Source organism: Polistes fuscatus, unplaced genomic scaffold (assembly GCF_010416935.1).
Source record: "Polistes fuscatus isolate 324 unplaced genomic scaffold, CU_Pfus_HIC Scaffold2, whole genome shotgun sequence".
In the NCBI taxonomy this organism is placed as follows: domain Eukaryota; kingdom Metazoa; phylum Arthropoda; class Insecta; order Hymenoptera; family Vespidae; genus Polistes; species Polistes fuscatus.
The window spans coordinates 3,262,547-3,276,993 of NW_025113096.1; the positions used below are offsets into that span (position 1 = coordinate 3,262,547).

A 14,447-nucleotide genomic window follows, 5' to 3' on the forward strand; every position below is an offset into this window, starting at 1 on the left:
TTCTCCTAAGAAATATAGCACGAAAATTTCGGATTCTAGAAACTTGCGTTTCAATTCAAATCCGTGACGATAAGAAAATGGCGGAACTTGAACATTTCGTCGTAGATACGTCAAAATCAATACTGATAAATTTCAAAGATAAATAATACGAGCTTATCGATTAATTCTTCGTTGTATTTTCTCTCATTTCTATATAGAGTTATTTATAATTGTAATTTATTAACGAACTTTTTCAAGTCGAGTAATGACAGACCATTTCTCGTTGGTCTCGTTTCCATTAGGAAAAGAATAGATTTTTGAAATGGGGTTTTTATACTTGAAATATCAGTGAGGTTTTTATTGTCACGAGTATTATGACGCACAATTTTCCCTCTCCCTTATTATAGTGTATGTTTCCAGTAGAAATTTATTTATTGCGTTTGCCCAATCACATATTGCCCTTTGTCAATTATTAGATAGAAAATTTTAGGTTAGAATCATTTTTGAGAAAATAATTTCAACGTAGAACGAAAGTCTTTAGTTTTTAAATGTTTTGAAAGATATCGATTTTGTTTAAAATTTCAATATTTGCTCCCGACTATTTCTATTCTTATTTATTTGTTTGTTTGTTTATTTATTTATTTATTTTCTTTCTTTCTTTCTTTTTATTCCTTCGTTAAATATTTTTTTAATTTCTTCCTTGGAATAATCATTCCATTCGTGATAGTCAACGAGGCTCCACCGGTGTATTATTTTTAGAAACACGGAAGAGTATTTTAGTTATTTTCTTTGAAAATACGAATATCCACAGAAGTATACTGAATTTTAATTTTTGCATTTTTACTCTTTTTTTTAAAACTTATTAATTACCGTATATCCGTGTAGTTTCATTTAAATGTTATACTCTATTCTAATCGTAATGTATATTGTTCTAATTCGGAAGATAATTTACATATTAATTCAAATAAATTATCGCGTTAATATATATATTTATATAAATACCTAGATACATATACATGTGCATATTTATATGTATATATTGAGTTAGAGTATTGCGTGCAGTAATTGCACTATTATATGTAACCACAAACGCATTAAAATGAACTCATAGATAGTGATATGAATGCTACGATTTCACGATGGATAACGTTGAAATGAAAACAATTTCTAGATAACTATTCTTTTCCATCCCATGACCGTTTTTATATGACGAAACTTAAATCACCATTACGGAAATAAAATGTTCAAAAGAAAAATTCTCACTTATGTATTAAAAATAAACATAGAAAGAGAATGACAAACGTGCATGTTATTTTAATTTATAATTTTAACATCTGGAGTGATAAGCATGCCATAAATGTTACGATATCGCGTTACTATCCTAACAAATGGATTATGCCTAATGTTGTATATATGTCATGAATTATATATTCGATAGGTTAACGTACGGATAAAATAATATTTATTCATTAAATAATTTTTATTTTCTTGTTTTAATTAAAAGAAATATTGTCATCTTCGTTTATCTCTTTTTATCTGTCTTCTTTCCTCTTTCTCTCCGTGCGCGCGCGCGCGCGCGCTTGTGTGTGTTTCTGTGTGTGTTTTATCACGCAAGTATTGCATTCAAAAAATAAACCTTTGCTGAGAATAAAGAACGAAACTGGTAAAAACGAACACGCCTTATGGTATTCGCACGAAACATGCAAAATAAATAATACGTTGTTACGAATGATTATTATGAAAATTTTTTCCAATCCTCGTAATCCGTCTGTGGGAAATTTGTAGCATGATCGTGATCACATACGCTCGAATTAATTCTAAGAATTCAAGGAATAACGAGAAACCAGAAAATGTCAATTATAAAGACGTCTAGATATTAATAATCTGCGTCACAGAGATTAAAGTTATGGTCAGTGAAGTTTAAAGAGGAAAAGAAACGGAGTAACGAACGAAAGAAAGACAGAGAGAGAAAGAGAGAGATAGAGAGAGAGAGAAAAAGGCAGATAGTGGTTTTGCCTTCTGGGTTTCAACGGTCTCTCTATCTTCCTTTTTCTCTCTTTCTTACAGCTACCTAACACGCAAACGCATACGTGGACACATCAACACTACCATCTTTACACGCACAACCAACCCACGTAAATGTATAGGAAGAAAAAAAAATGCTGATGTGAGACGCAATAGTAGACCTTAATGTCCGACCGACGGATGGCTTCTCTCGAAAATATCTTTTATGTTTCGTTCGTTGCACCGTTAGGTCTATCATCTATCTTCCAATGGGGGCGTGGAGTGTGGTGGGGTGGGGTGTGCGTGCGTTCTATCTGAGAAGTTAGATGAAGCGATTGAAAATTTGAAAGAAAATACTTTCTTCTTTAAGCTTAAGCATCAAAAACCGACTCGATTGGTACGGTTGTAGTAGTAGTAGTGAGGCTCTTTTAGATTTCGAGTTGTTTACAATGAAAATATTTTCTTGTCTTTATCTCGAAATAGTTCTGCACAGTTGGCCTTTATTCCAAATTATTTCTCGTACGATGATCTTTCTCTCTCTCTCTCTCTCTCTCTCTTTCTCTCGTTTTAACGAGAGCGTTATGGTTTCGATCGTATCTCTTCCCTACTTTTTTATTCGATTACGTAATCTCTTACGTAAAATATTTTGTTATCGAATTGACGAATATTTGTCAATGTAACACTTTTTTTTTTTTTTTTTCTTTATAAGAATACAGACGAAACGGTTGAAGGAAAATTTTGGGCGATGATTCGAAAGTACGGAGAAAAATTCTCTAATCTCTCTAATTCGTTTCTATTTTTTCTTTTTTACTTTTTTGTAATCAAAACAGTTTATTTTTGGTTTCTTTCTTTTCTGTAAAAAAAAAAGAAAAAAAAAGAAAAAAGTACATTATAATGTGGAATTCATTTAGTACGGACCTTAGTCGTTCAAATTTCATTTATATAAAATTATCAAAACGAATGATTTAGAATATTTTAACCGTAACTTTTCTTTATTGTTAGTCTCAATAATATACCCCACGAATAACATAGAAATAATAATACAAGAATCATATGTTTGAGTATAAAATTGGCATATTATATACCTGCATCGTTTTGTTTTCAACGAAAATTGTAGTGACATTTTTTTTTTGGAACGTACATCGCGAATTATAAATATAAATAATATGTAAAAATATATTTTTAAGGATGTATATGAGAATGATACAGAACGAAAGAAAGAAAAAGAGAGAAAGAGAAAATATTTGGGCAAACGTTTTCGTTCCAAAGACGAGTTACGAATGAGAAACACGTAGAAGTCTTGCAAGAAAAGTAATACCGGCGAATGCTTTTGATAAAAAAAATCGCCGTCTGCCCGTTGCTTTTGAATTATTACTACAAATTCGAGCACTCTCATGATATATGTATGAATATGTTGGTAGATAGGTATGTATTGTACATAGGATGACGACCTACGTTTTATTTCTTTAGATTTAGGAATTATACAGGATGAATCGATAACTATAGCTTGTTATTTGATATCTCCAAAGTGAAACTTATTCATAAAATATATTGTATTAAAATTATTTACATAAGTAGGTAGGTCGAAATGTATTTTTTTCAGTTTAATTCATTTTTATTTAAAAGAAGAAAAAAAAGTACAAGAAAAGTTACTCGTTAAAGTTTCAAATTTTTCAACTTATCCTCGTAAATGATTACGAGTTGTTACAAGACACCTCTTTTAAAAAAAAAGGGAAGGAATAAAGAAATATATGAAAATAAAGATTTGTGATTTGTTTACAAATTTAGAAATATTTGTTTTTTGTTTTTCCCTAATATGAAATTTTTCATAGTCTCAACATTTCGGAATTTATAGTCCACCTCCACTGACAAATATTTATTGACCCACCCTATATATGTCATATTATTCAAATTGGTAAGGGAACTCTCACTGCCTCAGGCCAAATTCGGATATTTCTTCATGGTACGTGTTAATGCCACTGACACATAATATATGGCTTCTAGAAACTTTCTTTTTTGAATCGTAGCACCATTTTGATGCTAGTAATCATTCAGCTGTACTTAATTGGTCGATTAGTATTTCCACGTACCCAGTGATGAATAGAGATCATTTTAAACAAATTGTAAATATCGCGTGTACCTTTATCGTGACACATTTTTCACACGTTATCGAGATTTCTGACATTCCGAAGTAATCACTATGATGCATTCTATTCGATTAAGCACATTAAAAACTAAGAAATTATTATCTTTTTTCTTTTTTCAACTTACAATTAGATATAAATATCATGCATGTGTATTTGGATACAACAGTGGGGGGGGGTCCGAAAATTTCGTAGATTAATGTAAAAGATAAATTATTTTTTTTTCTTTTAGAGATTTTGTTTTAAACAAATTTTGTTCTCAATCTCAGCAAGTCTAACTTAAGTAAACCAGCAATTCCGCGTCTAATTAATAAAGGAGTAATTTATTTTTAAAATCTCGTAGGGAACATTTATGAATCCTGCAGAATATTTGATATAAAATTAGAAAAAATGATTAGTATAATTTTAGTGATATTTTATGATTGTTTCTAAGTACGGTAATTCAATATTTGTCTTGTTTTTAGGTAATCGACAATATGTATACAAAATATCATCTCAGTTCGGAATAACCGCGCGCACGTTTAATATTTTTACTTATTTCTTTTACCGAAAAAAATCTCTCTACGTAAATACATATAATTACGATTCCATATCCCATATTCTACAGTATAAACAAGATACCCGTGCAGTCATACAAATTTTTTTTCGCAATATTCTCCAGTCCAAAAATATCCATTCATCACGAATTACAGTTAAGGTAAGAAAAATTTTGTACTTATGATGATAATTATATGAAAATCAAATCCAACGATACTGGTAGAAAAATGGTTAAACAAATACTGATTAAACAAATGAGTCTAGTATGATAAGATTATATTTTTAAAAAAAAAAAAGAAATAATCATAATCATAGAATTTTGTATTATATCATTAAGCAGATACAAAAGTGTTCAGCTCTCCACCAATGTATGTGTGTGTGTGTAATAAAGAAAATAATGTAAAACTGACAAATAAAGTCGTTTATTGTGCAACTTTTAATAATTTCTTTTTTGTTTCTTCCGTTGACCTTGTACCCTAATTTTCTTTTAATTACAAACAAATTATTTATGAAAATTACGAAGATTAGTTTAGGTAGCGTAAAAACTAATAACATAAAAAACTAGTCATGCAACATAGGATACTTGAGCAAAGAGAAAACTACAAATGAGTTTTTAATATTTATTGTAATGTTCTGGTATAAAATACGATTCACAATAGTTTTCCGGTATCGTACGCGTACATAATCGCATCTACCATCTCTCTTTATTTTTCTTGATTTCTATCGAAACTACCTCTTAACCTTCCAACTAACTATGTTTGTATCTAATTGATCGATCGATCACTCTGATCGAAGCACGTCCGCTACTTTGCGGAAAACTTTTTTTCCCTTTCTGTGTTATCTCGATTGAATATACTACGTTACGGTTGCGACTCGAAGGTTATGCGATTAATTGGATGCTGAACATAGACTATCATAGAAGACACGAACATGAACACGAGTGCGCCTGCGTACGTGCGCGCACTTATGCGTTTTTATTCCAATGCGCTCAATATAAAACAACCTTGATTCGCAATAAAGAAGTAAATGCGAGAAAATCGGCAACAAAAAATTTTATTCAAATTTAATTTGGTTTTTAGCACACACACACATATATATATATAAATCGACCGTTCAACGACAACCGTTTCAATATATATATATATACATATATTATATTATTCAATATATATATAATATATATTATAACGGTATATAAACGGTCATCGTTGAACGGTCGATTTTATTTAAATTTAACTTGGTTTTTAGCACACATACACATACACACACATATATATATATATATTGAAACGGTCATATCAATTATATAGAAGAATCTTATGTGTGTTTTATCATTTATGATAATTCATGACATACAGATATAATAGGACGTATGTCTAACGTTTGATTAATTTGATCTTTTCTATAGCATATATCTCTTTCTATCTTTTGAAGAATATGACTTATGTAATAATCTCTTCTACTGCACGTATATGTGATAACTGAATGATTTCTTCTTGTTTCTTTTTCCTTCTATAATTTGACGAATGTCGATTATTGTAATATGATAATTTCAATTTTAAATTGTAATGTTTTTTTATTTCTTAATTAAGATTTTGAAAGTATTGTGTTAAATAAAACACGAGTACCCTTGTTGATATTCCCTGGCAGTGTAGAGATATTGAACAAAGTCATTTTTATCGATCATTTTGGTCGAGATTATTTTTATTGACCGTGTTCAGTCTTTGTGCATAAAGAAACTATTCAATTATTATTATTATTATTATTATTATTATTATTATTATTATTATTATTATTATATACATTATATTGTATGAATTAAGAAATAATATCAATAATAATAATAATAATAATAATAATGGTATCATTTATTTGAAATTGTGAAAAATGTATTTTTAGTACCTATGAATGACGTAATTTGAAAATTAAAAAAAAAAGAGAACGTTAATTAATCGTAAAAATTTTTGTTTGTCCCCGATATGATATTTCTTCTTTTTTAATTTTGTTTTCTTTTTGTAGTGGGGGGGAGGGGAATAAGCCAATCGTTATCTCTCATTCCAAGCATGATCAATATTAACGATCTTGCCACGATATTTTTTAACAAGATTTTACTTATTTGTTCGGTTATTGGATTCGCATATCCACATTTGCCATACCTCAACGTATTATCATGTTCTCTTTGTCAAAGAAACTTCTTCATTATTGTCTTATCGAAAAAAAAATGAAAGATTGTTTTCTGTGATCGGTAGAAAAAATCAGATCTCTTGTATATAGACTTGGAAAGAATTATTCTATTACCGTTGTAACGAAAAATCTCTCTTAAGGTTTACAACATTTCGTTTCCCTAAGAGTGTCAGAAAGAAACAAATAATCACAATTTATTTGAATGACAAATCGATTTTGATTTAACACCAAAAAATCTTACCGACCCTTCGTGTTAACCTATTCCTACAATGAGCGGTCAAATGATCGGTTTAAAATTAAAATAATAAAAAATATGTCTCAATATTTAATGAAATTTTAATTCAATTGGATAGTGAACCATTATGTATTTTTTTTTTTTATATGAAAATGAATAACGTACATTTTATGTGCATGCTAAGGGTTTAGTATATGTTACATATAAAGGAAAAAATATAAATAATAAAATATAATAATATAATAAAATAATTGGAAGAGAAAGAGAGAGAAAGAAAGAATTTGTGACGAGAAGCGGCCATGATAGGTAATATCGCGTTATCGAGAGTAGATAGCGATCGTTTAGAGTTTACGGTTTTTCAAGGAGTGGACAATGCTACCGTATCGAGATTAGTATCATTTTGATCGTCGTCGTGGATCGTAAAATAACCCGAGTCACAGTCAGTCAGTCAGTCAGAGGTAAGAAAGAGAAACAGTGATAGAAACGGTGTGTAACGAGTTTTGTGACGATCATTCTCGGCCATGATACGAAATTCTTCTCGTGAAATCGATCGATTCGGACGATCCGATCGGCAATAAGAAGAAAAAGAACAACGTTTATTTTTGTCCTCATCGTAATTATTAAATTCGTAGGAAAGAAAATATACTACGAAATAGTAGAAGAAGAAGAAGAAGAAGAAGAATATTAAAGAAAGAAAATCTAATTATATATATAATTAGAAACGAAGGTTCAATTAATTGGACAATAATAAAGGATAAAAGTTACAAAATAGAAAAGAAAAAAAGAAGAAGAAGAAGTTATCGTGGAACATACATGCACGTAGCACATGGACGTTGATATCAGATAAGTAAAAAGTGAATTATTTTCTGGATGTTGTGTTACGATAAGTACTTCTTAATATAGAGCAAAAGAAGATATAGTGATCGAGGTGTAAATTGAATATAAGTGCAAGAAGAGGTAGGCACGATTGATCACAATGAATATGGCGCTTTGGATGTGTATCGATAACGGAATCGATAGATCGATAGGACCAAGAAGCACCGGTGAGCACCGTGATTGGATTGGTAGGGAGTCGGGTTACGCCGATTTTACGGATGATGGTGGAAGTAATGATAACAGGATGATCTTGATGTCGTCACCGGAAGATTCGATTTACGATCTTGATCCTGTTTCTACTACGACTGTCGTAAGGAAAATGAAAACGAGGACTACGATAATCGATAATGAACAACAATCCATCATAAACCAGGATCCACATAGATCCCAATTTTTTCGAAACAATACGGTCAACAACGTCAATTCCAATTTGAAACCTTGCAAATCTGGACCCGTAGATGTCGAGGACCTGGCCACATGTTTTCAACAGGAAAACTTAGCGAGAACTCAAGAACCACCATTAACTCGTATTAGTCGATTAACTTCGAATCAACGTTTCTATCGTGGAAATTATCGTACGAACAATCCTTCGTCTAATTCGTCGGATTCTACTTGCCGATCATGCCCGAAATATATAGGAACGAATTCAATTAGTGATAATCACGTTCCAACTGATGATACAATCAAATCCATCGAGACTGTTTCTCATATATCTTCTTCTCGTATACCATTTGAACAACAAAATTGTATAGAAGAATTTTATACGAATCCCTTTGAATTTTGTACGGAAAAAAAATGGTTGGAATGTCCTGTCAGTGATTATTGTCCATTGTACGATAAGAATTTTTCTTACATATGCACTAACAATATTTTACCGCCGTGTCTTAATGATAATCATTTATGGATGGAGTACAATAATCCTTACAATTATTTCTCTATAGAGGATGAAAAGCTAATGGAGGATTATTTGTAAGTGGAAATTATTTCAATAAGAACTTTTCTTTTCTCTTATTATAATACAGAATTTGTCAGTTAATTTTATTATCTTAAATATATCTATTGACTTTTTCATTTTATTAAACAAATGTTTAGGACAAATTTACATTATTTTAAAAAGAATATCTGACGATGAAAAGAATTTTTTCTTTATGTTATTTTTTACGAGATTTCAAGGTCGTCCGTATTTTATTATTTTTATTTTTTTTTTTTGTAAACGGAATATTATATTTTATTTATAAACAAATATGAACATATATACGATAAATATATATACATATTTTCTTTTTATGATTATATTGATAATAATAAATACATATATGGAGAATAAAAATATATATTTAATTTTGTATAAATATATTTATGTTGTGTTTTGAACTTGCCAGCGTTTTAGGTTTTTATTATGGTGAAACGTGTTCCAAGATAAAAGGAAAGTATTCTCTAGCGGAAATACGTATAAAAGTCGAGATAGCAGATAATATCAGAACGTTATGGCGAGAGTTCTTCATCCTCATAAAGATTGATGTCATTCTCTTTCACGTATTTTCTTTTCCTTCTATTTTTTTTTTCCTTGGGACGATAGAAAAAGAAAGAAGAAAGAACATGAGTTTATTCTGTTAGTTATAGCACGTTGGGTCTAAAATATATATCGCGTAAACCAGAAAAATAGAATTGATGGTTTAGAGATAGAAAAGTGGTTGGAATTTTTCCATTGGCTATACATAAAAAACTTCTCTTTTGCATTTCTTCGATTTTTTTTTTGTATACGAATCTGTTAAAATATGAGAATCAATATCAGCAATAACAAACTCGTGACCATGGGTTGCTTTATGACATGGCAGAAAATTTTAGTTGATTCATGAATTTTGACGAAATTTAAATAAGTTTTGTTAAATATTTGAAAAGACCGAGTGAATTATCAAAATCTTTGCAAAACGCAAAAAGAAAATCGTTAAATCTTTCTATTAGATTATTAAAATATTATTTTTCATCTATGTAATTATCTATTATTCATTTTTATACGTTATTTACAAATTTTTGACACGGAGAAAATATTTACTTGAAAATACGTGATTTATTTTGCATTAGTTTTCACATGAAATAATACTTTTTACTTTGGATCTATGTATCTGTTTTTTTATCCTTTTGGCAACTATAAATAGATTAAAGAGTTACATATAGAATTTGTTGTTAATTCTCAAATGACTCGATTTAAATATTTCATCCGCTACCTAGGGTAAATACTGGTAAATAAATATTTATTAAATTCTGACATCACTGTAAAAAAAAGAAAAAGATATCCCTCCCCTATCGTTTATTTTCCTGTACAGTATTGTATTCGTCTAAATTATTATCACATTCATTTACTATTCATGTATATTGAAACTTTATGTTTTTATTACGTAGGATTTCAAAAAGGTATGCAAATAAAACTACGGGACTTTACCTATACAAAAGGAATTAGCAACGATACCGCTAAACCATTCGGAATTACCCAGTTAAAACATTTCGAGTTATTTCATGACTAATTCATTACTCTTCCCTTATTTAATATATTTTATTATTTTGTATCGTATTTGCGAACACGGTTAACAACTATACGATTGGAATAGTTTTTAAAAATAAGCAAGAAAAAAAAATAAGAAAATAAAACATGTGGTAAATACATATTATGTAAAGCGCAACATTTCATTGCGTTTATTCACGGTAGTGATCAATAGAAAAAAAAAAATAATGTAATATCTTTGAAAAAAACTTTACATGATTGATCTCGTTTACTCGAAAGAAATTACTTGCTCTTTTCTGTCGTCTTCTTCTTCTTCTTCTTCTTCTTATTCTTCTATTTTCTTTAATTTGTATGATTTGTTTTTTATTTTGTAGGAGCAACGAGAAAAGAAAAGAACGATCTCGTGACGCAGCAAGATCTCGAAGAAGCCAGGAAACCGACTATTTTACGGAACTTGCGGCTGCATTACCAATATCACAAGACCAGGCAGCTCATCTTGATAAAGCCAGTGTCATGAGACTTGCCATTGCTTATCTCAAAGTTCGAGCGGTCGTTGACTCTAGTGAGTTTTATTTTTATTCTTATTTTTCTTATTTTATAATATAAATGTTTTCTTTTTATTCAAATCCATTGCTTTTTCATTTTCATTATATCTCGTTAATTATTAAATAAAAAGTAGATTTGCTATTGGGTATATTACCGTTTTCTTTTTTTTTTTTTTTTTTTCTTTCCATATATTTTTGATTTCTTTCATTTTATTTTTTCTTTTCCTGTTGTTTTTTTCTCCAGTACCAAGCGCAGTCGCAAAATCAGAAACGTCAGTGAAATTGGATGAATTTTTTCCGGAAGCATTGAACGGATTCATGCTGGTATTATCTAACGATGGAAATATGGTTTATCTATCGGAAAATGTAAGCGATTTTCTCGGAGTATCGCAGGTACGTTTATACGTATTACTCATTTGTAATAGATTGTATTTTTTTTTTTTTCTGTATTATATATTCACAAAACACTTTATTACATACCGTGCTGAACAACAATAAGTATTAATACAGAATAAGATTCTTTATAAATCTGTAAAAAGTATAATTCTTTTTATTTAATTTTTTTGTTATAAAATATATTTCTCAAGTCATTGTAAATGATAAAGTTAAAGTAAACGTTGATTAAAAAACAGCAAAGATTTTTTTTATAATTAGTAATAATTATTAGATAATAACGAATATTCATTATTTTTTCATTATTTTTCTTAATTGTATACCAATTCAATATCCACGATTTTTAATGTATAATTCTATTTTAGACTTGATAAATAAAATTGGTTAACAAAAAATTAAGTAAAAAAAAGTCATACTTTTAACAGATTTAAAGATAATCTTAGAAGAAAATGTAATTTGTGTTAAAACTTAAATATAGTTTTTCCAGCATTGTGTATGTATATATGTAGTATATGTAAAAGTGATGACGCAAATAGAAAACGACACAACAGTCGTCACTTTATTTTATATTCTATTGGTTGACGAGTCGCTAGTTTCACGTCATGCATGTAAATTCTTATCGATAACATCAACCATAATTTCTCAATTGAATAAGCGTGCTTCTTATTATTTGGTATCTTACATATCTGTATATGTGTTCGAATAATCGATATTTTTATAAAAATCTATAGATATATTTATTTATTTATTGATTTATTTTACGGAATAAATTCATTAATACAAAATTAGTTAAACTCTGTTGAGATAGAACAGAAAATAAAGATTATTACTGATGATTAAGACAGTTATTATTATAGATGATATAGATTAATTAAATACATATATATACACACATATATATAATTCTCATACATTTTCTTTTTTATTCTTACATAGATGGATATGATGGGGCAAAGCGTGTACGAGTATAGCCATCCATGTGATCACGAAGAATTACGCGAGTGTCTTTCTTCGAAGCCTATCGAAGATAACGACAAACGCTCGTGCAGCTTTTTTCTAAGATTAAAATGCACTTTGACCAGCAAAGGAAGAAAAGTTAATTTGAAGAGCGCCTCTTATAAGGTACGGAAAATTTTTCCCAATCTCTCTCTCTCTCTCTCTCTCTCTTTCTCTCTCTATTGTAAGATATTATTTCCAAAGGGAGAGATTACATATCGTATTCAATAATTCAAATCTAATACCGATATCCTAATGCTTCAGGTAATCCATTGTATTGGCCGTTTGATAAACATCCGTGATTCCAATTCCAATTCTGTAAACGTAGAGGAGTCTCAAGGAGAAAACGATGTCTCCTCGGACAACGAGGAGATAAAATGTGAGACTGGACCATCTTTAATTCTAGTTGGTTGTCCTATACCTCATCCCAGTAATATCGAGATACCTTTAGGAAGTCAGACATTTTTATCGAAATACAGTCTTAACATGAAATTCACTTATGCTGATGAAAAGTAAGTTGATTATTTCTTTTTTCTTATTTTTTTAACAATAGACACTACTCATTCTTAAATTGAGTTTATTATCTTTAATGGGATTTTTTAATGAACTTAGATTTATACTTTACTTTTTTTTTCTTTTTTATTATAAATTTTATTTTTATTTGGAATTTTCTTCTTGACAGATTAGCGGAATATCTCGGTTGGGACAGCGAGGAATTAATAGGACAATTTGTATTCGAGTTCCATCATGCTCTCGATAACTTGGCACTCGACAAATCTTTCAAATCTTGTAAGTAGTTAATCTTCTTTTATCATTCTAATAATTTTTTTTTTTTTTTTTAAATCGAAATTTCATATGTCAATGGAATTGGAAAGAACGTAGAATTTGTTACATTACCAATGGTTGTCTTCATTTGATCAGAAAATCTTTTTTAGGGTCGTCGACTCGAAAGCGAAAATCGATATTCGCAGTATAACTTTTTTGTGGCCAGGGGTTAGTTCTCGCTAATCTCGAATGATCTATCTTTTGAGTAAAAGACTCGGTAGGTTTATGTCCACCTACCTACCCTTCTGGAAGAATGAGATAAAACGATTTTTCTCCAAACGATGCATGCTTCTTTTTTTTTCCAATTCCAAGGACACTTTTATTACCTATCATTCGAAAAAAGGTATATTAGATAGTACGACGTGGCTTACCTATCAATTTATATTTATATCGCTTGATTTCAAATAATTATTAATTATAAATTTCAATGAGATTATTTATTACTTAACCCTTTGAGTGCTATGGGCGCACATATGCGTCCAGCGAAAGTCTATCGATATAGACTATGGACGCAAATACGCGCTTGGAAAAAATTACCAGTATACTATGGTCAAATGTATATGTTCGGCAATTGTTTTCTATTGTCCAACATTCAGTTCAGTATTCAGTCCCTAGCTGAACTACTGTATAGGCCATGAATATTCAGTACTCAAAGGGTTAAATATTACACCAGTTTGCAGACATCATCAGTTTATATCTCATCGATAATTGTAAGAGAATTTTTTTTTTAACCCGTACTATAGATAACCGATTTTTACGGACTCGCATCGAGAACAATGTGTTGCCTATCGAAAGGAGTTTAAACCAATTTTTTTACTAATAGATGGCGTTGCGATCATAATTATCGATCGAGTATAAAGTGATGCCTTCGTCCAGGCGTGATGTTTTTTTTTTCTTTTATAAATAATTACAAACTTGTATTAAAAATTCGTTCGACGTCGCAATAAATTTTATATGTTTATAGATTTATTTCTTACAATTTTTATGATTTAAAAACAATTATAAGAATTATTTTTGTTCGCGTCTTAACATGTTATAGGATAATAGAAATGAGCACAAAAATGTTAGAGGAAAAAATAAAAAAAGAAAAAAGAAAAAATAAGTAGATTAAAAAGAAATTAAAGTAAAGACCCAAAAATGATTTCATAGGTATTTCATCAGCCACGAATGCGCAGAAGTCCTCGTAGAGTATCTTACAACAACTGATCCTTATTATCCTCGTTACT

General features: G+C 29.6%; 1 protein-coding gene across 1 annotated transcript in view; it reads left to right on the plus strand.

Annotated features, from left to right (window-relative positions):
• LOC122517129 (hypoxia-inducible factor 1-alpha) overlaps positions 1-14,447 on the plus strand; it is a 42,199-nt gene that overhangs the window by 2,971 nt on the left and 24,781 nt on the right. Inside the window, exons 2-6 of the mRNA XM_043635506.1 lie at positions 10,837-11,024; positions 11,252-11,400; positions 12,337-12,522; positions 12,661-12,908; positions 13,079-13,185. Of these exons, the coding sequence (XP_043491441.1) occupies positions 10,837-11,024; positions 11,252-11,400; positions 12,337-12,522; positions 12,661-12,908; positions 13,079-13,185 (878 nt within the window). The remainder of the gene's footprint in view (positions 1-10,836; positions 11,025-11,251; positions 11,401-12,336; positions 12,523-12,660; positions 12,909-13,078; positions 13,186-14,447) is intronic.